Source organism: Ranitomeya imitator, chromosome 1 (assembly GCF_032444005.1).
Source record: "Ranitomeya imitator isolate aRanImi1 chromosome 1, aRanImi1.pri, whole genome shotgun sequence".
Lineage (NCBI taxonomy): Eukaryota > Metazoa > Chordata > Amphibia > Anura > Dendrobatidae > Ranitomeya > Ranitomeya imitator.
Window position 1 is genome coordinate 116,913,253 of NC_091282.1, and position 22,994 is coordinate 116,936,246.

The following is a 22,994-nucleotide window of genomic DNA, read 5'->3' on the forward strand; positions in this document are numbered from 1 at the left end:
ACAGGTTTTTTGGGTTATCAGGAGTTGTATGCCAAAATCATCAGTATTAAAACAATAAAAGACCTGACAAATTTCAGTTGGTGGATAATGAATCTATAATATATGAAAGTTTAATTGTAATCATTACATTATGGTAAATAATGAAATTTAACACTATATGCTAATTTTTTGAGAAAGACCTGTACATGAAACAGTGTGATCAGCAGTGCTAAATGGGTGTGGTTGGGATGTGGATATGGGTGTGACTAGTGAAATGGGTGTGGTCAGAAGCGTGGCCTAAAATTTGCCGTTGCGTGCGCCGCAAACTTTATGCCTTCTTCAAAAGTTGGGAGGTATGGTACCACATTTGCCAGATCACGGCAAGTGCCACAAAGAGTTGCCGTAAGTGATCCGTTACGCGGCAGATGCAGAAAAACTGCCAGATCTGCTGCAAAAGCCTACTTTCACATCAGAGATTCTTGCCAAAGTCACTGCCGATAGTGTCATACTCACCAATGGGGGAGGCAGCACTAAAAGTGCCTAGGGCAGCAGAAACTCTAAATACGGCCCTGCTGACACACCTATACAATATATTATTCCATGCAAGTTTGGTATTGTAGTATTTGTACTGACCTGTTTCATGTTTTTGCTGCACAACAGATGCCAGAATAACTATGGTGGAATTGCAGTTTTTCTCCCATTTCACAGTATTTTTTTTCCAGTACATAATTAATAATTCAATTGTCCCTCAAAAAAAAAACACGCCCTCATGTATGTGGCTATAAGATAATTATGGCTTATGGCTCTTGGAAGAAAGGAAGGAAAATAATGAAACTTCAAAAATAAAAAATTTGTCCATCTTGAACAGGTTACATACTGTATAAAGGACTGGTACAAATCCAATTTTATCTTAAAACTTTCCATTGCCATTTATCTGCTTAGACCTGCAATGAAAACCTGAAGAAACTTTTCAAGGGAGAACCTGGCCTCAGGTACAAGTATCTAAAGAGTCGCGTCACATCAATTAGTATTTTTTTTTTTTTTAATATATAAAATAGACCCCAGATTTATTTACAGTCAGTTCATATCACTGTACTGTGCTTTTGACCCAAGGAGTGGCTTTTTTTGCATTGTTCTTATTAGACTCCTCAAAGTTTTCGGCGTATCTCTCTCGTGCTTTCTCCCAGTTCTTCTTATTTCGAGTGGAGCTCTGAATATCTTCCACAGAAGAGGCGTTATGAGCCCCCAGGCCCGCCTGCTTCTTATGCAGCTGGAGGTGGATCTGGTGATAAAACAAATGTATTAAAGCTGGGTCCACATACTGATGACTTTTCTGTTGTCAATGTCAAAGCAAAATTTGGAATTGATCTACATGATTATTTGCCACAAATTGCACCCAATGCAATGTGTAAAATCTGTGACAAATCCTCAGCACAACTGACCTGCTGCAGGTCTGCAACATATGGAAAGTGCGTTAAATCCCCACATCTATTGTACTGTAAACTTCCATGGATTTTTGATACAGAATTTGCATCGTAAAGGACGCAGCTTTTCCCAGCTTACAAAATATGGAGGACATGGTCGGTGCCAGCTGTGGTATACAGCCGGCTCCTGCCTCTAACTGCAGGGATTGGATCCAGCTCTGAGCGCTATAACTTAACCCTTTGATACTGCAGTAAAAAGTAGTTAGACACAGGTGGACTGTCATGGCCATTGGAGGCCATTGTACGCTTGTCATGAAGCCCAGCGTCTATGGGACAACCCCTCCATAGTGGTTCTGTATTGAGTGTTGAAACAAAATGTTAAAAGCATTCTCAATAACTTACCGGGTCTTTCATTCCATCGCCGGATTTGCCGAGCCCTTCTCCTTTTTTCCATCCCATCTTCTCTAACATCTGTCTTCCTTTGTTGCTGTCATTAATTTCTCTGCATGAAGGAAACGACTATTAAGGCTATGATCACATGTTGCGTTTTTTGCAGTGTTTTTTTAATGCCAAGTTTAAGCTGCTTTCAAAAAGCAGGTTTTTCTTAGTTTTTGCTACATTTTTGGTACCTTTTGACAAAACAGGAAAAAAAAACAAGCTGTATGCATGAGATTTCTGAAAATCTCAGACTTTGCCAGTACTGTGAAATACAGTTGAAAGTTTGCAGAAAAAAAAAAGTAAAAAAAAATGCAATGTGTGAACATGGCTCAAAGTACATGAGTAAAGTGCAGTCATATATACGGTATATAAAAAATGGTTAGGTTTAGTAGGAATTTTAATTAAAAAAAAAATTAATAAAATTCAGGATTTTTTCCCCCTCCCACACGTACACATGTACAGATGCCGGGGCGTCATCTCTCTGGAATGTGCCTTCACTCCCCACCACTTTTCGGCGTCTTCCGGCTCGGTCTTTGTATTTTGAGTTTTTCAACACTTTGTTGTCTTCGTATTCAACAGTCTAAAAAGGATAGAAAGGAATACAATATTCATCAATCTTTTAGATGTAGTTTTTAAGCTTACCATCTGAATACACCCCAAGGATATGTGCACACATCTTTTAGACGGCGGCATACCCCCAAAGTTTTGAAGTAGAAGATGCTTCAGTAAAACTCTGTTTGCTTTAATGTCTCTATGGCCGTTTCTAGAGAACAGCGGATACATTTATTGGACTAAATTGTACGTCTTTATTATACTTATGCCCTAAATGTATACGGCGTTCACTGGGCAGTCTGATTATTAATTATTCACCAAGTGCACACCACCAGGAGCAAATAAATCAGGGATAGGAAATAAAGTAACATGATTAACAGTTAATTAAAAATAGGTATATTAAAACTCTCTCTACTATTATCATGAAATCAGGTCGTCTTATCCAGGGCGCATAGATAATATGGTATTTGCAATATTAGTCTGAACTGCTAATTACTTTTGCCATATCTCTTTGTCAGTAGCGTTTTAATACACCAAAATACTTTATATTTTAATTAAGTCACATCACGTCCTTTACTTGTTATCCCTAATTTAAGTGTTACACTTTTATGCACCTCCATTCAGTATGTTATGGCTTGTGGAAAGTGGAGCACAGTCATTTTCTGGAGCGTTCCTGTACGGCCAAATAACCTGTTTTAGATGTAAGATTCAGGTACACATCCCGGTTTATTCATGCGGTCAGGAACAGTCAGTCACTGGTGTAGGGAGAATACAGTATATTTTTCTTTTCAGGTTATAAATGTCCGTTCTCTTACCTGTAAACCGTATTTGTCACGGATTTGCTTGAGCCCCTTTCGTCGTAGTTTTTCTTTTTCTTCTTTGCTTAGGATGGGTCCAGCTGACAAAGAATGAACAGTGATCACTTTCACCTTTATATAGAACGTTAAGCTATTGTTTTGCAGCCACATACCAATACAAGTGAAATATAAAAGTACGACGTAGGCCAAGTGGACACTTCATCTGTGCACATAGACTACTGTATACATTGAGAGTTTTACGCAACGTTTGCTGTAATCCCCATAGGTCCTTTTTCACCAGACCTTCGGACAGGGAGGTATCTGCCTTTACTCTGTAGCAAAGCATTGCAAACTCTGTTTTGATATACAGAAGGACACCGGGAAAATAAAAAATCTATACCAAGTGGTATGTAGTTTTTTTTTTTTTTTATAAAAATGCATGGACTGAGGCCACTGTGAAGCACATACATCCAGTACGTAAGCACCCAATAATGGGCACAAACACCAAGCCTTACCAGAGTATTCTTCCTTCTGATTTAATCGCAGATGTGCTCGGACTTGTCCAGGTTCACAGCCGTCACAGGTTTCGCTACCAGGGTGCACGTGAAATGAAAGCACAGTCTCTCCAAACTTGACCTCGTCTCCGTGATGTATCAAAACGGGCTCACAGATGATTTTAGGCTGAATTATAGAATAGGGACAAAGCATTTATCATAGAAAACATAGAAGTGCAATGTCAGTTGTATATACAGGGATTTTTGTGTACCCACTGTAAACTCCTTTTCTCCGAGCCAATCATTGGGGGACAAAGGACCATGGGTGTTATGCCGCTGCCACTAGGAGGACACTAAGTAATACAGAAAGAATAGCTCCTCGCCTACAGTATACACCCTCCTGCTGGCTCCAAGTGAACCAGTTCGGTAACAAAGCAGTAGGAGCTTAACATTTAGCCAGGATGAACTATGTCAAAACCAAACCAACACAGAAAACCAAGGCCGTTAGGTTAACAGGTTGGGGGCCGTGTCCCCCAATGATTGGCTCGGAGAAAAGGATTTTAGGGTGAGTACACAAAAATCCGTTTCTCCTACGCCTCATTGGGGACAAAGGACCATGGTACATCCTAAAGCAGTCCCTGGGTGGTGAACAATCAACTGTAATTGCTCCTTGCACCCACAGGTTACAGATGAGGCACAGCCGCCTGCAAAATTCATTTGCCGACGGTCGCATCTGCCGAGGCCCGAGAATGAATATGGTAATGTTTTGTAAACGTATGCAGACTGGACCAGGTCGCAGCTCTGCAAACTTGTGCTGCCGAAGCTTGGTGTCGGATGGCCCAAGACGCACCCACTGATCGAGTGGAATGAGACTTAATCCCTGCTGGGACAGGATGACCTCTGACTCGGTAGGACTCCTGAATAGCTGAACGAATCCATTTGGCTATTGTCGCCTTGGAAGCGGGAAACCCCTTCCTTGGCCCTTACGGGAGCACAAACAGGGTATCCGACCTGCGGAAGGACGCCGTCCGCGAGACGTATCTCTTGAGAACTCTCACTAAATCAAGTGTGAGGAGGGCCTTCTCGATGCGATGTACTGGTGCCGGACAGAGAGACGGTAAGACAATCTCCTGATTGAGATGAAAGGATCAGACAACTTTTGGTAAAAAGGACGGGGATGTTCTCAAAACTACCTTATCCTGATGAAAATTCAGGAACGGGACTTGACAAGACAAAGCCGCCAGCTCTGAGACTCGTCTAATGGACGTGACCGCAACCAGGAAGGCAACCTTCCATGAAAGAAAGGACAAGGAAACCTCCTGTAGAGGTTCAAAAGGAGCTTCTTGCAAGGATCCGAGGACCAGATTAAGGTCCCATGGTTCCAACGGCATCTTATAGGGCGGCACCCTATGGGAGACTCCCTGAATGAACGTCTTCACTTATAATCTGTTGGTAATCCTGCGTTGGAACAGAATGGACAGGGCTGAAATCTGCCCCTTGAGAGAACTAAGGGCGAGACCTAAGTCCAAACCCTTTTGTAAAAATTCGAGGATGGAAGGAATGGAAAATTCAAGAGGAGAACGTCCCCGGTCATTGCACCAGGAAAAGGTTTTCCAAGTGCGATGATAAATGCGCATAGACGTAGGCTTTCTAGCGCTGATCGTGGTAGAGATGACTTCTGGAGAGAAACCTGCCTGGCTTAGAACCCAGGACTCAACGGCCATGCCGTCAAACACAGGGCCTCAGAGTTCTGGTGGTAAATGGGGCCCTGTGATAGCAGGTCTGCGCAATTCGGTAGTCGCCAGGGAACATCGGCGACCAGTTGAACTAGTTCCACGTACAACACCCGGCGCGGCCAATCTGGCGCAATCAGGATTACCGGTACTCCCTCCGCTCTGATCTTCTTGATGACTCTCGGCAGTAAGGGGAGCGGGGGGAAATATATACGGAAGCCGAAAATGATGCCACGGGAGTACAAGTGCATCTGCCTCGATGGCTGCTGGATCGTGGGACCGAGTTATGAAGTTGGGAATTTAGCCGTGAGGCCATCAGATCCACGTCCTGAGTTTCCCAACGACAGCAGATCTGGTGAAGTATCTCCGGATGGAGAGACCACTCCCCGGAGTCGAGGCCTTGACGACTGTCCACTCCCGGGATGTGAACCGCAGAAATCATTGAGCGGTTTTCCTCGGCACAACGGAGAATGTAGCCTACCTCGTTCATGGCTGCCATGCTGTGGGTTCCACCTTGTCGGTTGATGCATGCTACTGCAGTGGCATTGTCGGACTGAATCCTGATGGGACGACCCGCCAGGAAGGGATGGAATTGGAGAAGAGCTAACATGATTGCCCGAATTTCTAAGATGTTGATCGGAAGGTGTGATTCCTGAAGTGACCAGCGGCCCTGAGCAGTGTGATGTAAGAACACCGCTCCCCAGCCTAGAAGACTGGCATCTGTTGTCACAACTAGCCAATGTACTGGAAGAAAAGACTTCCCTTGATTCAGGGAGGACTTAAATGTCCACCAACTGAGAGACTGTCTGACTTGCTGGGGAAGGAAGAACTGACGGTCGAGGGAGAACGGGTTCCTGTCCCAAACAGCCAGGAGGGCATGCCGTAAGGGACAGAGGTGTAATTGGGCAAATGGAACCGTCTCCAAGGCTGCTACCATCTTGCCGAGGACTCTCATATTGAAGCGCAGAGAGTGAGTGCGAGGTTGAGAGAGCTTCTGAGCTTCCCGCTGTAAGGCTGAGATCTTTTCCGGGGGGAAGAAGCACCAACCCGAGATGAGTCCAGTATCATTCCTAGAAAGGAAATTCGCTGAGCCGGTACTGGGAAAGACTTTTTGAAGTTTATCTTCCAACCCAGGCGAGAAAGAGAATCTATTGTGATGTTCACAGCCTCCTTGCAGGCGCGGAAAGAGGGGCCTTTGATGATGATATTATCTAGATACGGTAGCACCACCACGCCTTGGGTGTGAAGGATGGCCACGGCGGCCGCCATGACCTTGGTAAATACCCTGGGAGCAGTGGCGAGGCCGAAAGGCAAAGCAACGAATTGGAAGTGTTGTTCCTGAACTGCGAAGCGAAGGAAACTCTGGTGAGAATGGAAAATTGTGATGTGGAGGTACGCAGCCTGGATGTCTATAGATGCCAGGAACTCGCCTTTTTCCATGAAGGCGATGACAGAACGAAGTGATTCTATTCAGAACCGTCGTACCCTGACGAACTTGTTCAGCAGTTTTAGGTCCAGTATGAGTATATTTGGAACAATGAACAGGTTTGAATAAAAACCTTGAAACCTTTTGCTTTGAGGGACCGGGATAATAACCCCGTCTTCTTTTAGAGAGCTTATGGCTTGAAAAAAATCTGATGCATTTGCCCTGGGAGGCGGAGACAGGAAAAAACGATTTGGTGGAAGAGAGAAGAATTCTATCTTGTATCCGGAGGACACTAGGTCGCGGACCCATTCGTCGTGAATGTCCGAGTGCTACGCGTCGGAGAAGGAAATCAGGCGGCCGCTTACTTTGAGGGTGTTCTCTGGATACCACCGGGAGTCATTGTGTGGGAGATCTGCCCGGTCTGGACCCCCTGGATCCTGACTGCCTATGCCTGCCTCTCCATGAAAAGGAAGGTTTGTAAGAGGTCTGGGGACCTCTACCCCTACGTTGTGTCCAGCCGGGTCCGGAAGATGTTGAAGTAGAGGACCAATTTGAGTTGGAACGAGAAAAAAAAAAAAAGAAAATCGAGCCTGCTGTTGATGGTTCCGAAAGGGCCGAAAGAGTTTCTGTTGTGGGAGAAATTTACTCTACCCTCCAGTGACGTCGGAAATTAATTGAGGGAGTTTTTCGCCAAAAAGGCGACCGCTCTGATATGGTAAAGAAGTCAATGACTCTTTGGAAACAGAATCCGCACGCCAGTCCCTGAGCCATAAGGACCTCCGAATGGTGATGGAGTTTGCTGCTGCTTGAGAAGCGCAGTCAGCAGGATCCAGAGACGCGGTCACTAGAAAATCCCCAGCTGTGGCTATCTGAGTAGCAAGGTCTGCTACCTCAGGGGGAAGATTGGTATCCAGAACAGCTGAAGACAAGACCTCAGCCCAATGGGTCATAGCCTTAGCCACCCACGTAGCAGCAAAAGATGGAAAGAGTGCGGCTGCTGAGGCTTCAAAAGCTGAACGAGCCATATTGTCGATCTGACGATCGGTGGGGTCTTTAATCGAGGCGCCCTTCGAAGAGGATAAAATAGATTTTGTAGCTAGGCATGATACTGGAGGATCTACCAGAGGAGACTGTGACCAATCTTTTCTTAGATTACGAGCAAAGGGATATTTTGACTCCATGGGCTTTTGCCCTGTGAAGCATTTATCTGGACGGATCTTATGAGATTCAACGATTTCCTTAAATGATTGGCGAACACTCTGTGAACCCGCCTGGTCCTCTTAAAGGACACAGCATGATCCGTTTTAGATAAAGGTTCCTCATCTAGCTTCAGGGCCTTGTTTACTGACTTAATGAGAGAGTCGAGAGTCTCCTGATTGAAATTCCTGATCTAGGGACGTGTTAGAATCGTCCTCTGAGCCAGGTTCTCTACTAGCCCCAAGGGAGGGGGAGCGAGAAATGGAACTCTCAGAACCCAATTACCGGTGATGGACTGGGGACAAGGCATGAGTCCTTTTCCTGGAAGAGCGAGAGCTCCTTGGTAAGGTACGACCCCTAGTGTACAAGGGGTTCTGATCATCGGAAGTGTTATCCGTAAAGGTGCCCTGGTTAGAGGAAGGGTCTCGGAACAAGTCTAACGCTTTGGCCAGGGATGCCATAGACCGGGTAAGGGAGGTAGCCCACTCCGGGGGACTAGGCTCACTGGGTTCGGTATCAGTAACAGGTGGTTCCTGAGCAGTCACCGGTTCACAAGCTGAGAATAACGCAGTATTGTGACCCCGGGGAAGGGATACCTTACAAGCGGTACAAGCAGCAAAAAACTGTGTGGGTTTTCCCAGACTTTTTGTTAGGCTTTGATTGAGACATAGTGTAGCCTTGAGGAGAGCGCTTACTAGCAGGGGAAGGGTTAAGCTATGTTTCTGCAGCCTCCCCAGGTCCTGTGTCTTGAGTCCCCAGGGAGGTCCGCAATTGATTCAAAACGCTGCAGCATCAGCCCTGTGGGTGTCCAAAGATGGCCGCCAAGATCAGGAACAGAAGGCGCTTCTCGCAGAACGAGAAGCGCCAGAGAGAGTGGGCGGCAGTAACTGCTGGTGGGCGGAGCCAACGTTCCGGCCTGGATGAGAGAGACGCCGGGGGCTAAATTTTAAGCTTGCGGTTGCGGCCTGCAGCGCCGCGGCCGCTATTTGTGCGGACAGACATTACCCACGCACCCTGGCTTAAAGGTATATGCGGACCTCCCTTATTACCAGGGACCAGTACCCCCCAGCGCCTCGGCCCCGCAAGTGTACTCACGGTAGATGCGGTGGGCCGGTGCTCAATCCACTATCGCCATAGACAGGGAGGGGGTGGAGAGCTTCTGTCGCCTTTCATCATCCGCTATAACAGTGGTGATGCAGCGGGGGGCTGCACGGACGCCATATACATCATGTCCGGCTATGCACCTGGCTCCAGGAGAGGAAAATGGAGGGCTACTCAATGTGGTCGCCTGCTATAGAGGCTGGAGATCGGAACGCGAAGGAACCGTCGCCCGTAAGGTGAGCTCAGGGCTGACATCCAACGGTGCAGGAAAGGGTACGGGGAGGGACGCTCCGCGTTCTCGCCTGTTGATGGTTCGGGGGAGATCGGAACCTAGAAATGATCCGTCGCCCCCATTCGCTCCGTTAAGGGAAAGATCGAATAAAAATAAAAACGGTGGGGTCTGAAAGCAGACCCAAGTGCCTCCTACAGACACTAAGCAAGAACTGGTTCACTTGGAGCCAGCAGGAGGGTGTATACTGCAGAGGAGGAGCTATTCTTTCTGTATTACTTAGTGTCCTCCTAGTGGCAGCAGCATAACACCCTGTGTCCCCCAATGAGGCGTAGGAGAAAAGGACATATTTCATCATTATTTGGAACAGCTGCACCATTAGAATTAGGAAGCCTGCAAATCTGTGAGTACTGAGTATTGTCTGGAATTAGCAGGATCTATATGGTGAATCAACTATTTAATACCACTTTTTCTATCATTCAGACCAGGGGATTACAGGCAGTTCCTCGAAGTCTGACAACAATGAACCTTTGGTGACCGTAGGCCAGAAATGATGATACAAGGCACTGAGAAGCTGTAGGGTTGCATTTCTCTTTAGCTGTCCAAAGACCACCATCTTTATTAACCAGTGTGTAGGTAAAGATGCTTTCATGAACAACAGTATTTCTATCACTACATTTATGTCAAAAGTTTCTATGATTGTGGAACAGAATGTACGTACCTGCAAAATCTGGTTGCCATTAATGATTGTGCCATTCTGGCTGCCTTGGTCCACAAGTACATAGCTTTGCAAACTGTGGTCAAAGTAAACTTCTGCATGAAACTAAAGACACCAGAAAATAGGAGCTTATTAAATAATTCCCACTAATTCTATATGTAGCATGGACTTACAGTAGAGAAGGAAAGAAATTTTATTTACATTCTTAGATGTTCTGGCTAAAACACAGCCAACCTATGACCGATGCACCATGAAAGCTTAGCGGAGCCTTTTTGATACTTGGAAACAGTTATTTTTTCCTACTTGATGCTGTACAGAGCCAGGTGTAAAGATAACATACCCTAGAATACAAATCACCAATGCACACCAGCCAGGAGATCTCCACATGGAAGTTAGCAGAATTATGAATGCAGCTCTGGACTGTAAATGGCATTACAACTCATTTGTAGGAACAGCAAAGGATTTGAAAAATTACTCAACTTATTGAGAAAAACTACGTTATATAGTAAAAGAGAAGCACGTTCAATGTGACAAGTTCATCAGTAACGATACGCCGTAAAAATGACTTCTAATATGTGCTCACCTTGCTCACGCCAACCTCTGGAATACGAATGTCATGACCCAGGTTCTTCTCCCTACACAATAAGAAGACGTGTAAGTGACAAGAAGCCATCTGCAGTGAATTTTAGGCCACATTTTCCCATTCTCTGCACCTACCTTCCAATGGTGGCACTTTTCTCGGCTGTTATAATAAACAGGGATCCTTTCTGTAGCACTGGTGACCTTACCACGATCACTCGAATACATGGAGGCCAGATTTGCTCGGTGTCTGCACAAGTCACAAACAATCATGACGTTATTAGTGAGAACTGAACATTTATTCATATTTTCCCTTTATGTATGTTATGCTTGCCACTTGCTGACTACTAGTGTTTAGCGACGAGTTTCATAGTTTTATTAAACCTTTATTTTCAAGACCCAATTATGCAGATTATTAATACAGAACATCACCATGATACTATTAAGCCAAACTAGATACTTAGGTGATCTAAATTAGGCGCCTATTTGAAAATCAAGATCCACAAGTGTAAAATCCCTGAGCAACGTGGTTGGCTAAGAAAAGCTTTAAGATTGGTTAACCCCTTCCCACCGCGGCCCTTTTTCGATTTGCGTTTTTCGCTCCCCTCCTTCCCAGAGCCATAACTTTTTTTATTTTTCCGTCAATATGGTCATGTGAGGGCTTAATTTTTGCGGGACGAGTTGTACTTTTGAACGACACCATTGGTTTTACCATGTCTTGTACTAGAAAACGGGAAAAAAAATTCCAAGTGTAGTGAAATTGCAAAAAAAAAAAGTGCAATTCCACACTTGTTTTTTGTTTGGCTTTTTTATAGCTTCACTAAATGCTAAAACTGACCTGATATTATGAATCTCCAGGTCATTACGAGTTCATAGACAACAAACATATCTAGGTTATTTTTTATCTAAGTGGTGAAAAAAAATTCAAAACTTTGCTAAAAAAAAAAAGAAAAAAAAAAAGCGGCATTTTCCGATACCCGTAGCGTCTACATTTTTCGTGATATGGGGTCGGGTGAGGGCTAATTATTAACGTGCCGAGCTGACATTTTTAATGATACTTTTGTGCAGATACGTTCTTTTGATCGCCCGTTATTGAATTTTAACCCCTTCATGACCCAGCCTATTTTGACCTTAAAGACCTTGCCGTTTTTTGCAATTCTGACCAGTGTCCCTTTATGAGGTAATAACTCAGGAACGCTTCAATGGATCCTAGCGGTTCTGAGATTGTTTTTTCGTGACATATTGGACTTCATGTTAGTGGTAAATTTAGGTCAATAAATTCTGTGTTTATTTGTGATAAAAACGGACATTTGGCGAAAATTTTGAAAATTTCGCAATTTTCACATTTTGATTTTTTATTCTGTTAAACCAGAGAGTTATGTGACACAAAATAGTTAATAAATAACATTTCCCACACGTCTACTTTACATCAGCACAATTTTGGAAACAAATTTTTTTTTTTGCTAGGAAGTTATAAGGGTTAAAATTTGACCAGCGATTTCTCATTTTTACAACGAAATTTACAAAACCATTTTTTTTAGGGACCACCTCACATTTGAAGTCAGTTTGAGGGGTCTATATGGCTGAAAATACCCAAAAGTGACACCATTCTAAAAACTGCACCCCTCAAGGTGCACAAAACCACATTCCAGAAGTTTATTAACCCTTCAGGTGCTTCACAGCAGCAGAAGCAACATGGAAGGAAAAAGTGAACATTTAACTTTTTAGTCACAACAATTTTTTTATTTTCCCAATGGTAAAAGGAGAAACTGAACCACGAAAGTTGTTGTCCAATTTGTCCTGAGTACGCTGATACCTCATATGTGGGGGTAAACCACTGTCTGGGCGCTCGGCAGGGCTTGGAAGGGAAGGAGCGCCATTTGACTTTTTGAATGAAAAATTGGCTGCACTCTTTAGCGGACACCATGTCACATTTGGAGAGCCCCCGTGTGCCTAAAAATTGGAGCTCCCCCACAAGTGACCCCATTTTGGAAACTAGACGCCCCAAGGAACTTATCTAGATGCATATTGAGCACTTTAAACCCTCAGGTGCTTCACAAATTGATCCGTAAAAATGAAAAAGTACTTTTTTTTTTCACAAAAAATTTATTTTCGCCTAAATTTTTTCATTTTCACATGGGCAATAGGTTAAAATGGATCCTAAAATTTGTTGGGCAATTTCTCCCGAGTACGCCGATACCTCATATGTGGGGGTAAACCACTGTTTGGACACACGGCAGGGCTCGGAAGGGAAGACGCGTCTTTTGACTTTTTGAATGGAAAATTAGCTCCAATTGTTAGCGGACACCATGTCGCGTTTGGAGAGCCCCTGTGTGCCTATGCATTGGAGCTCCCCCACAAGTGACCCCATTTTGGAAACTAGACCCCCCAAGGAACTTATCTAGATGCATACTGAGCACTTTAAACCCCCAGGTGCTTCACAGAAGTTTATAACGCAGAGCCATGAAAATAAAAAATAATTTTTCTTTCCTCAAAAATGATTTTTTAGCCTGGAATTTCCTATTTTGCCAATGGTAATAGGAGAAATTGGACCACAAATGTTGTTGTCCAGTTTGTCCTGAGTACGCAGATACCACATATGTGGGGGTAATCCACTGTTTGGGTGCACGGCAGGGCTCAGAAGGGAAGGCACGCCATTTGGCTTTTTAAATTTAAAATTAGCTCCAATCATTAGCGGACACCATGTCGCGTTTGGAGAGCCCCTGTGTGCCTAAACATTGGAGATCCCCCACAAATGACCCCATTTTGGAAACTAGACCCCCAAAGGAACTAATCTAGATGTGTGGTGAGCACTTTGAACCCTCAAGTGCTTCACAGAAGTTTATAAACGCAGAGCCATGAAAATAAAATAAAAAATTATTTTCTCAAAAATGATTTTTTAGCCCGCAATTTTTTATTTTCCCAAGGGTAACAGGAGAAATTTGACCCCAAAAGTTGTTGTCCAGTTTCAGTACGCGGATACCCCATATGTGGGGGTAAACCACTGTTTGGGCACATGCTGGGGCTCGGAAGTGAAGTAGTGACTTTTGAAATGCAGACTTTGATGGAATGGTCTGCGGGCGTCACGTTGCGTTTGGAGAGCCCCTGGTGTGCCTAAACAGTAGAAACCCCCCACAAGTGACCCCATTTTGTAAACTAGACCCCAAAAGGAACTTATCTAGATGTGAGGTGAGCACTTTGAACCCCCAAGTGCTTCACAGACGTTTACAACGCAGAGCCGTGAAAATAAAAAATAATTTTTCTTTCCTCAAAAATGATGTTTTAGCAAGCAATTTTTTATTTTCTCAAGGGTAACAGGAGAAATTGGACCCCAGTAATTGTTGCGCAGATTGTCCTGAGTATGCTGGTACCCCATATGTGGGGGTAAACCACTGTTTGGGCACACGTCGGGGCTCCGAAGTGAGGGAGCACCATTTGACTTTTTGAATACAAGATTGGCTGGAATCAATGGTGGCGCCATGTTGCGTTTGGAGACCCCTGATGTGCCTAAACAGTGGAAACCCCTCAATTCTACCTCCAACACTAACCCCAACACACCCCTAACCCTTATCCCAACTGTAGCCGTAACCCTAATCACAACCCTAACCCCAACACACCCCTAACCACAACCCTAACCCCAACACACCCCTAACCCTAACCACAACCCTAATTCCAACCCAACCCTAACCCTAAGGCTATGTGCCCACGTTGCGGATTCGTGTAAGATTTTTCAGCACCATTTTTGAAAAATCCGTGGGTAAAAGGCACTGCGTTTTACCTGCGGATTTACCGTGGATTGCCAGTGTTTTTTGTGCGGATTTCACCTGCGGATTCCTATTGAGGAACAGGTGTAAAACGCTGCGGAATCCGCACAAAGAATTGACATGCTGCAGAAAATACAACGCAGCGTTTCCGCGTGGTATTTTCCGCACCATGGGCACAGCGGATTTGGTTTTCCATATGTTTACATGGTACTGTAAACCTGATGGAACACTGCTGCCAAATCCACACCGTGTGCACATGGCCTAATTCTGCGGATCCGCAGCAGTTTCCCATGAGTTTACAGTTCAATGTAAACCTATGGGAAACAAAAATCGCTGTACACATGCTGCAGAAAAACTGCATGGAAACACAGCGGTTTACATTCCGCAGCATGTCACTTCTTTCTGCGGATTCCGCAGCGGTTTTACAACTGCTCCAATAGAAAATCGCAGTTGTAAAACCGCAGTGAAATGCGCAGAAAAACCGCGGTAAATCCGCGATAAATCCACAGCGGTTTAGCACTGCGGATTTATCAAATCTGCTGCGGAAAAATCCGCAGAGGACCAGAATACGTGTGCACATACCCTAACCCTAGTTTTAACTCCAACCTTAGTGGAAAAAAAAAATTCTTTATTTTATTATTGTCCCTACCTATGGGGGTGACAAAGGACAGGGGTCATTTACTGTTTTTTTATTTTGATCACTGTGATAAAACCTATCACAGTGATCAAAATTCACTCTGCAACGAATCTGCCGGCCGGCAGATTCGGCGGGCGCACTGCGCATGCGCCCGCCATTTTGGAAGATGGCGGCGCCCAGGAAAGAAGACGGACGGACCCCGAAAGGCTCGGTAAGTATAAGGGGGGGAGATCAGGGCATGGAGGGGGAGCGTCGGAGCACGGGGGGCGGGGTGGATCGGAGCATGGGGGGGGTGGATCGTAACACGGGGGGGTGGATCGTAACACGGGGGGGGTGGATCGGAGCACAGGGGGGTGGATTGGAGCACGGGGGGGGGTGGATCGGAGTGCGGGGGGGTGGATCGGTGTGCGGGGGGGTGGATCAGAGTGCAGGGAGGGTGGATTGGAGCACGGGGGGTGGGATTGGAGCACGGGGGAGCGGACAGGAGGACGGGGGAGCGGAGCACAGGACGGAGGGGAGCGGACCACGGATCGGAGGGCTGGGGGGGCGATCGGTGGGGTGGGGGCACATCAGTGTTTCCAGCCATGGCCGATGATATTGCAGCATCGGCCATGGCTGGATTGTAATATTTCACCAGTTTTTTAGGTGAAATATTACAAATCGCTCTGATTGGCAGTTTCACTTTCAACAGCCAATCAGAGCGATCGTAGCCACGGGGGTTGAAGTACAACTCCTCCTGTCCCTGCAGGCCTGGTGAAATTGGAGTTAATCCTTTCACCCGGCCTGCAGGAGCCCAATCCGGCCATGACGCATATGCTGCGTCACAGGTCGGATTGGCACGGGTTTTCATGACGCATACGGTGCGTCAAAGGTCGGGAAGGGGTTAATGCAATGCCGAGGCGACCAAAAAAACGTAATTCTGGCATTTCGAATTTTTTTCTCGCTACGCTGTTTAGCGATCAGGTTAATGCTTTTTTTTATTGATAGATCGGGCGATTCTGAACGCGGCGATACCAAATATGTGTGGGTTTTATTTTATTTTTTATTGTTTTATTTAGGATGGGGCCAAAGGGGGGTGATTTAAACTCTTTTTTTTTCATATTTTTAAAAACATTTTTTTTTTTTTTTTTTTTTTACTTTTGCCATGTTTCAATAGCCTCCATGGGAGGCTAGAAGCTAGCACCACTGGATCGGCTCTGTAAGGCTAGGTTCACATTGCGTTAATGGGTTAACGCTAATGGACTGCGTTGCACGGCGAAAATGTCGCAATTAACGCTGAGCAACGGGTCCGTTCGCGCACCCATTGACAGCAATGTGATTTGTGCCTGTAGCGCATCGCTAGCGCATGCCATTTTCGTCACGAGCTAGCGATGTGCCGTTCTTTTGTGACGGACCTCGGACGCTGCTTGCACGTGGACCCTAGAGAAACATTGCGTTAACGGATTGCCCTAACGCAATGTGAACCTAGCCTTACATAGCACCGATCATCAGATCGCTGCTATGTAGCTGAAATGCAGGCTTGCTATGAGTGTCGACCACAGGGTGGCGCTCACAGCAGGCTGGCATTAATAACCATAAAGGTCTCAAGGACCTCTATAGTTACTGTCCTGACACATCGCCGACCCCCGATCATGTGACGGGGGTCGGCGATGCGACCATTTCCGGCCGCGCAGCTGGAAGCGGTAGTTAAATGCCGCTGTCAGCGTTTGACAGCGGCATTTAACAGGTTAAGGGTATGTGAATACGTAGAATGGTCCACTGCGGAGTGTTCCGCAGCGGATTTGATAAATCCGCAGGGCAAAAACACTGCGTCTTCCTGCGGATTTACCGCGTTTTTTGTGCGGATTCCACTTCGGTTTTACACCTGCGATTTTCTATTATGGAGCAAGTGTAAAACCGCTGCGGATTCCGCACAAAGAATTGACATGCTGCGGAATGTAAACCGCTGCGTTTTCGCACGTTTTTTTCCACAGCATGTGCACTGCGGATTGCGTTTCCCATAGGTTTACATTGTACTGTAAACAAATGGGAAACTGCTGCAGATCCGCAGCAAAATCTGCAGCGTGTGAACATAGCTTAATAGCTGCGTGTGAATCGCAATTTCACCCGCCGCTATTGCGCACACATGTCAGCTATACTAGTACGGCGCATGCCGTGAAGGGGTTAATTAATGTATTATTGAATTATTTTATATTGTCCGTTAACCTTACTGGTTTTCTGGGGTAGAACAGAATTCACGCTCTCCTGACGGAGGTGACGAAACAAGTGTCAAGTAGACGCTGTATTGCCTCACTAGGTCTACATCAGGAATGGCTACATCCAATGCCGAAGGCTTCAGTGAAAGATGTAGGCGCCATCCCAGAGGGAAATACACAATACACGTGTGTGCACTAGGAGTTTTATGAGTTTTTGAAGCACAAACTAAACAAAACTCTCCAAATCCACAGCAAAATTTGGAGATTCTGCTCAGTTTCTGCTCCGAAAACTCTGCAAAAAGACTTAGTGTGCACAAACTGTTGTGAATTCTGTGGCTGAATTCACTCCTGTGGTCACAAGTGGTACTGCAGCTTCTGAGCTTCCTCCCTCAGGTGTTCTGGTGAGCTCGTTAACTGCTTCATTACTTAACTCCGCCTGATGCTGCTATCCTTGCTCCTTGTCAATGTTTCAGTGTTGGATCTGAGCTTCTCCTGATTGTTCCTGTGACCTGCTGCTCTGTATAGCTAAGTGCTTTTTGCTTTTTTGTTGCTTTTTTTCTGTCCAGCTTGTCTTTTGTTTTGCTGGAAGCTCTGAGACGCAAAGGGTGTACCGCCGTGCCGTTAGTTCGGCACGGTGGTTTTTTTTTGCCCCCTTTGCGTGGTTTTGCTTTAGGGTTTTTTGTAGACTGCAAAGTTCGCTTTACTGTCCTCGCTCTGTCCTAGAATATCGGGCCCCACTTTGCTGAATCTATTTCATCCCTACGTTTTGTCTTTTCATCTTACTCACAGTCATTATATGTGGGGGGCTGCCTTTTCCTTTGGGGAATTTCTCTGGGGCAAGTCAGGCCTATTTTTCTATCTTCAGGCTAGCTAGTTTCTTAGGCTGTGCCGAGTTGCCTAGGTAGTTGTTAGGCGCAATCCACAGCCGCTTTTAGTTGTGTTTAGGATAGGATCAGGTGTGCAGTCTACAGAGTTTCCACGTCTCAGAGCTCGTTCTTGTATTTTTGGGTATTTGTCAGATCACTGTGTGCGCTCTGATCGCTAAGCACACTGTGTTTCTGGATTGCCTTCATAACACCTGTCATTAGCAAACATAACAGTACAAGGAGCCTAACTAATGATTCTCAATAGAGGGAAAGAAAAAGTTCTGACATCACTTTTTTTTTTTTTTCTGCTCTGTGTTCATTTTTTTTTTTTTCCCCTAGACATTTGGGTGATTCTGGACACAGGTGTGGACATGGATATTCAGGGTCTGTGCTCTTCAATGGATAATCTCGTTATAAATGTACAAAAAATTCAAGATACTATTGATCAGAAATCTATGTTAGAACCAAGAATTCCTATTCCTGATTTGTTTTTTGGAGATAGAACTAAGTTTCTAAGTTTCAAAAATAATTGTAAGCTATTTCTGGCCTTGAAACCTCATTCTTCTGGTAATCCTATTCAACAGGTTTTGATTATTATTTCTTTTTTGCGCGGCGACCCTCAAGACTGGGCATTTTCTCTTGCGCCAGGAGACCCTGCATTGAGTAGTATCGATGCGTTTTTCCTGGCGCTCGGATTGCTGTACGATGAGCCTAATTCAGTGGATCAGGCTGAGAAAAATTTGCTGGCTTTGTGCCAGGGTCAGGATGATATAGAAGTATATTGTCAGAAATTTAGGAAATGGTCAGTACTCACTCAGTGGAATGAATCTGCGCTGGCAGCTTTGTTCAGAAAGGGTCTCTCTGAGGCTCTTAAGGATGTCATGGTGGGATTTCCTATGCCTGCTGGTTTGAATGAGTCTTTGGCCATTCAGATCGGTCGACGCTTGCGCGAGCGTAAATCTGTGCACCATTTGGCGGTACTGCCTGAGGTTAAACCTGAGCCTATGCAGTGCGATAGGACTATGACTAGAGTTGAACGGCAGGAATACAGACGTCTGAATGGTCTGTGTTTCTACTGTGGTGATTCCACTCATGCTATTTCTGATTGTCCTAAGCGCACTAAGCGGTCCGCTAGGTCTGCCGTCATTGGTACTGTACAGTCCAAATTCCTTCTGTCCATTACCTTGATATGCTCTTTGTCGTCGTTTTCTGTCATGGCGTTTGTGGATTCGGGCGCTGCCCTGAATCTGATGGATTTGGATTATGCTAAACGTTGTGGGTTTTTCTTGGAGCCTTTGCGGTGTCCTATTCCATTGAGAGGAATTGATGCTACACCTTTGGCCAAGAATAAACCTCAATACTGGGCCCAGCTGACCATGTGCATGGCTCCTGCACATCAGGAAGTTATTCGCTTTCTGGTGTTGCATAATCTGCATGATGTGGTCGTGTTGGGGTTGCCATGGCTACAAACCCATAATCCAGTATTGGATTGGAATTCCATGTCGGTATCCAGCTGGGGTTGTCAGGGGGTACATGGTGATGTTCCATTTTTGTCGATTTCGTCATCCACCCCTTCTGAGGTCCCAGAGTTCTTGTCTGATTATCAGGATGTATTTGAAGAGCCCAAGTCCGATGCTCTACCTCCGCATAGGGATTGTGATTGTGCTATCAATTTGATTCCTGGTAGTACATTCCCTAAAGGTCGATTATTTAATTTATCCGTGCCCGAACACGCCGCTATGCGCAGTTATGTGAAGGAATCCCTGGAGAAGGGACATATTCGCCCATCGTCATCACCACTGGGAGCAGGGTTCTTCTTTGTAGCCAAGAAGGATGGTTCGCTGAGACCGTGTATTGATTACCGCCTTCTTAATAAGATCACTGTTAAATTTCAGTATCCCTTGCCATTGTTATCTGACTTGTTTGCTCGGATTAAGGGGGCTAGTTGGTTCACTAAGATAGATCTTCGTGGTGCGTATAATCTGGTGAGAATCAGGCAAGGAGATGAATGGAAAACTGCATTCAATACGCCCGAGGGTCATTTTGAGTATCTAGTGATGCCGTTCGGACTTGCCAATGCTCCATCTGTGTTTCAGTCTTTTATGCATGACATCTTCCGTGAGTATCTGGATAAATTCCTGATTGTTTACTTGGATGACATTTTGATCTTCTCAGATGATTGGGAGTCTCATGTGAAGCAGGTCAGAATGGTTTTTCAGGTCCTGCGTGCTAACTCTTTGTTTGTGAAGGGATCAAAGTGTCTCTTCGGTGTGCAGAAAGTTTCATTTTTGGGGTTCATCTTTACCCCTTCTACTATCGAGATGGATCCAGTTAAGGTCCAAGCCATCCAGGATTGGATTCAGCCGACATCTCTGAAAAGTCTGCAAAAGTTCCTGGGCTTTGCTAATTTTTATCGTCGCTTCATCTGTAATTTTTCTAGCATTGCCAAACCATTGACCGATTTGACCAAGAAGGGTGCTGATTTGGTTAATTGGTCTTCTGCTGCTGTGGAAGCTTTTCAGGAGTTGAAGCGTCGTTTTTGTTCTGCCCCTGTGTTGTGTCAGCCAGATGTTTCTCTTCCGTTCCAGGTCGAGGTTGATGCTTCTGAGATTGGAGCAGGGGCGGTTTTGTCACAGAGAGGTTCTGATTGCTCAGTGATGAAACCATGTGCTTTCTTTTCCAGGAAGTTTTCGCCCGCTGAGCGTAATTATGATGTGGGCAATCGAGAGTTGCTGGCCATGAAGTGGGCATTCGAGGAGTGGCGTCATTGGCTTGAAGGAGCTAAGCATCGCGTGGTGGTATTGACTGATCATAAGAACCTTACTTATCTTGAGTCTGCCAAGCGCTTGAATCCTAGACAGGCCCGTTGGTCGTTATTTTTTGCCCGCTTCGACTTTGTGATTTCGTACCTTCCGGGCTCTAAAAATGTGAAGGCGGATGCTCTGTCTAGGAGTTTTGTGCCTGACTCTCCGGGTTTATCTGAGCCAGCGGGTATCCTCAAGGAAGGAGTAATTGTGTCTGCCATCTCCCCTGATTTGCGGCGGGTGCTGCAAAAATTTCAGGCGAATAAACCTGATCGTTGTCCAGCAGAGAAACTGTTCGTCCCTGATAGGTGGACTAATAAACTTATCTCTGAACTTCATTGTTTGGTGTTGGCTGGTCATCCTGGAATCTTTGGTACCAGAGAGTTAGTGGCTAGATCCTTCTGGTGGCCATCTCTGTCACGGGATGTACGTACTTTTGTGCAGTCCTGTGGGATTTGTGCTAGGGCTAAGCCCTGCTGTTCTCGTGCCAGTGGGTTGCTTTTGCCCTTGCCGGTCCCAAAGAGGCCTTGGACACATATTTCGATGGATTTCATTTCTGACCTTCCCGTTTCTCAAAAGATGTCAGTCATTTGGGTGGTCTGTGATCGCTTTTCTAAAATGGTCCATCTGGTGCCCTTGGCTAAATTGCCTTCCTCCTCTGATTTGGTACCTTTGTTCTTTCAGCATGTGGTTCGGTTGCATGGCATTCCTGAGAATATTGTTTCTGACAGAGGTTCCCAGTTTGTTTCAAGGTTTTGGCGAGCCTTTTGTGGTAGGATGGGCATTGACCTATCCTTTTCCTCGGCTTTCCATCCTCAGACTAATGGCCAGACCGAACGAACCAATCAGACCTTGGAAACATATCTGAGATGTTTTGTTTCTGCAGACCAGGATGATTGGGTGTCCTTTTTGCCGTTGGCTGAGTTCGCCCTTAATAATCGGGCCAGCTCGGCTACCTTGGTTTCTCCATTTTTTTGCAATTCTGGGTTCCATCCTCGTTTCTCTTCAGGACAGGTTGAGTCTTCGGACTGTCCTGGTGTGGATTCTGTGGTGGATAGGTTGCAGCAGATCTGGACTCAGGTAGTGGACAATTTGATCTTGTCCCAGGAGAAAGCTCAACTTTTCGCTAATCGCAGACGCCGTGTGGGTCCCCGACTTCGTGTTGGGGATCTGGTTTGGTTATCTTCTCGTCATATTCCTATGAAGGTTTCCTCTCCTAAATTTAAACCTCGTTTTATTGGTCCGTATAGGATTTCTGAGGTTCTCAATCCTGTGTCTTTTCGTTTGACCCTCCCAGACTCCTTTTCCATACATAATGTATTCCATAGGTCGTTGTTGCGGAGATACGTGGCACCTATGGTTCCATCTGTTGAGCCTCCTGCCCCGGTTTTGGTGGAGGGGGAATTGGAGTATATTGTGGAGAAGATTTTGGATTCTCGTGTTTCTAGACGGAAACTCCAGTATCTGGTTAAATGGAAGGGTTATGCTCAGGAAGATAATTCCTGGGTTTTTGCCTCTGATGTTCATGCTTCCGATCTTGTTCGTGCCTTTCATGCGGCTCATCCTGGTCGGCCTGGGGGCTCTGGTGAGGGTTCGGTGACCCCTCCTCAAGGGGGGGGTACTGTTGTGAATTCTGTGGCTGAATTCACTCCTGTGGTCACAAGTGGTACTGCAGCTTCTGAGCTTCCTCCCTCAGGTGTTCTGGTGAGCTCGTTAATTGCTTCATTACTTAACTCCGCCTGATGCTGCTATCCTTGCTCCTTGTCAATGTTTCAGTGTTGGATCTGAGCTTCTCCTGATTGTTCCTGTGACCTGCTGCTCTGTATAGCTAAGTGCTTTTTGCTTTTTTGTTGCTTTTTTTCTGTCCAGCTTGTCTTTTGTTTTGCTGGAAGCTCTGAGACGCAAAGGGTGTACCGCCGTGCCGTTAGTTCGGCACGGTGGGTTTTTTTTGCCCCCTTTGCGTGGTTTTGCTTTAGGGTTTTTTGTAGACTGCAAAGTTCGCTTTACTGTCCTCGCTCTGTCCTAGAATATCGGGCCCCACTTTGCTGAATCTATTTCATC

At 45.6% G+C, this 22,994-nt stretch overlaps 1 protein-coding gene across 2 annotated transcripts in view; it reads right to left on the reverse strand.

Annotated features, from left to right (window-relative positions):
• Positions 1-855: 855 nt before the first annotated feature.
• Positions 856-22,994, reverse strand: part of AGGF1 (angiogenic factor with G-patch and FHA domains 1) — a 48,303-nt gene continuing 26,164 nt past the window's right edge. For both annotated transcript variants that reach the window (XM_069750042.1, XM_069750034.1), the window contains exons 7-14: positions 10,806-10,917; positions 10,672-10,723; positions 10,092-10,193; positions 3,706-3,871; positions 3,209-3,291; positions 2,294-2,421; positions 1,806-1,905; positions 856-1,261 (exon numbers count right to left, since the gene is read on the reverse strand). In XM_069750042.1, the coding sequence (XP_069606143.1) occupies positions 1,067-1,261; positions 1,806-1,905; positions 2,294-2,421; positions 3,209-3,291; positions 3,706-3,871; positions 10,092-10,193; positions 10,672-10,723; positions 10,806-10,917 (938 nt within the window). In that variant the 3' untranslated portion in view covers positions 856-1,066. The remainder of the gene's footprint in view (positions 1,262-1,805; positions 1,906-2,293; positions 2,422-3,208; positions 3,292-3,705; positions 3,872-10,091; positions 10,194-10,671; positions 10,724-10,805; positions 10,918-22,994) is intronic.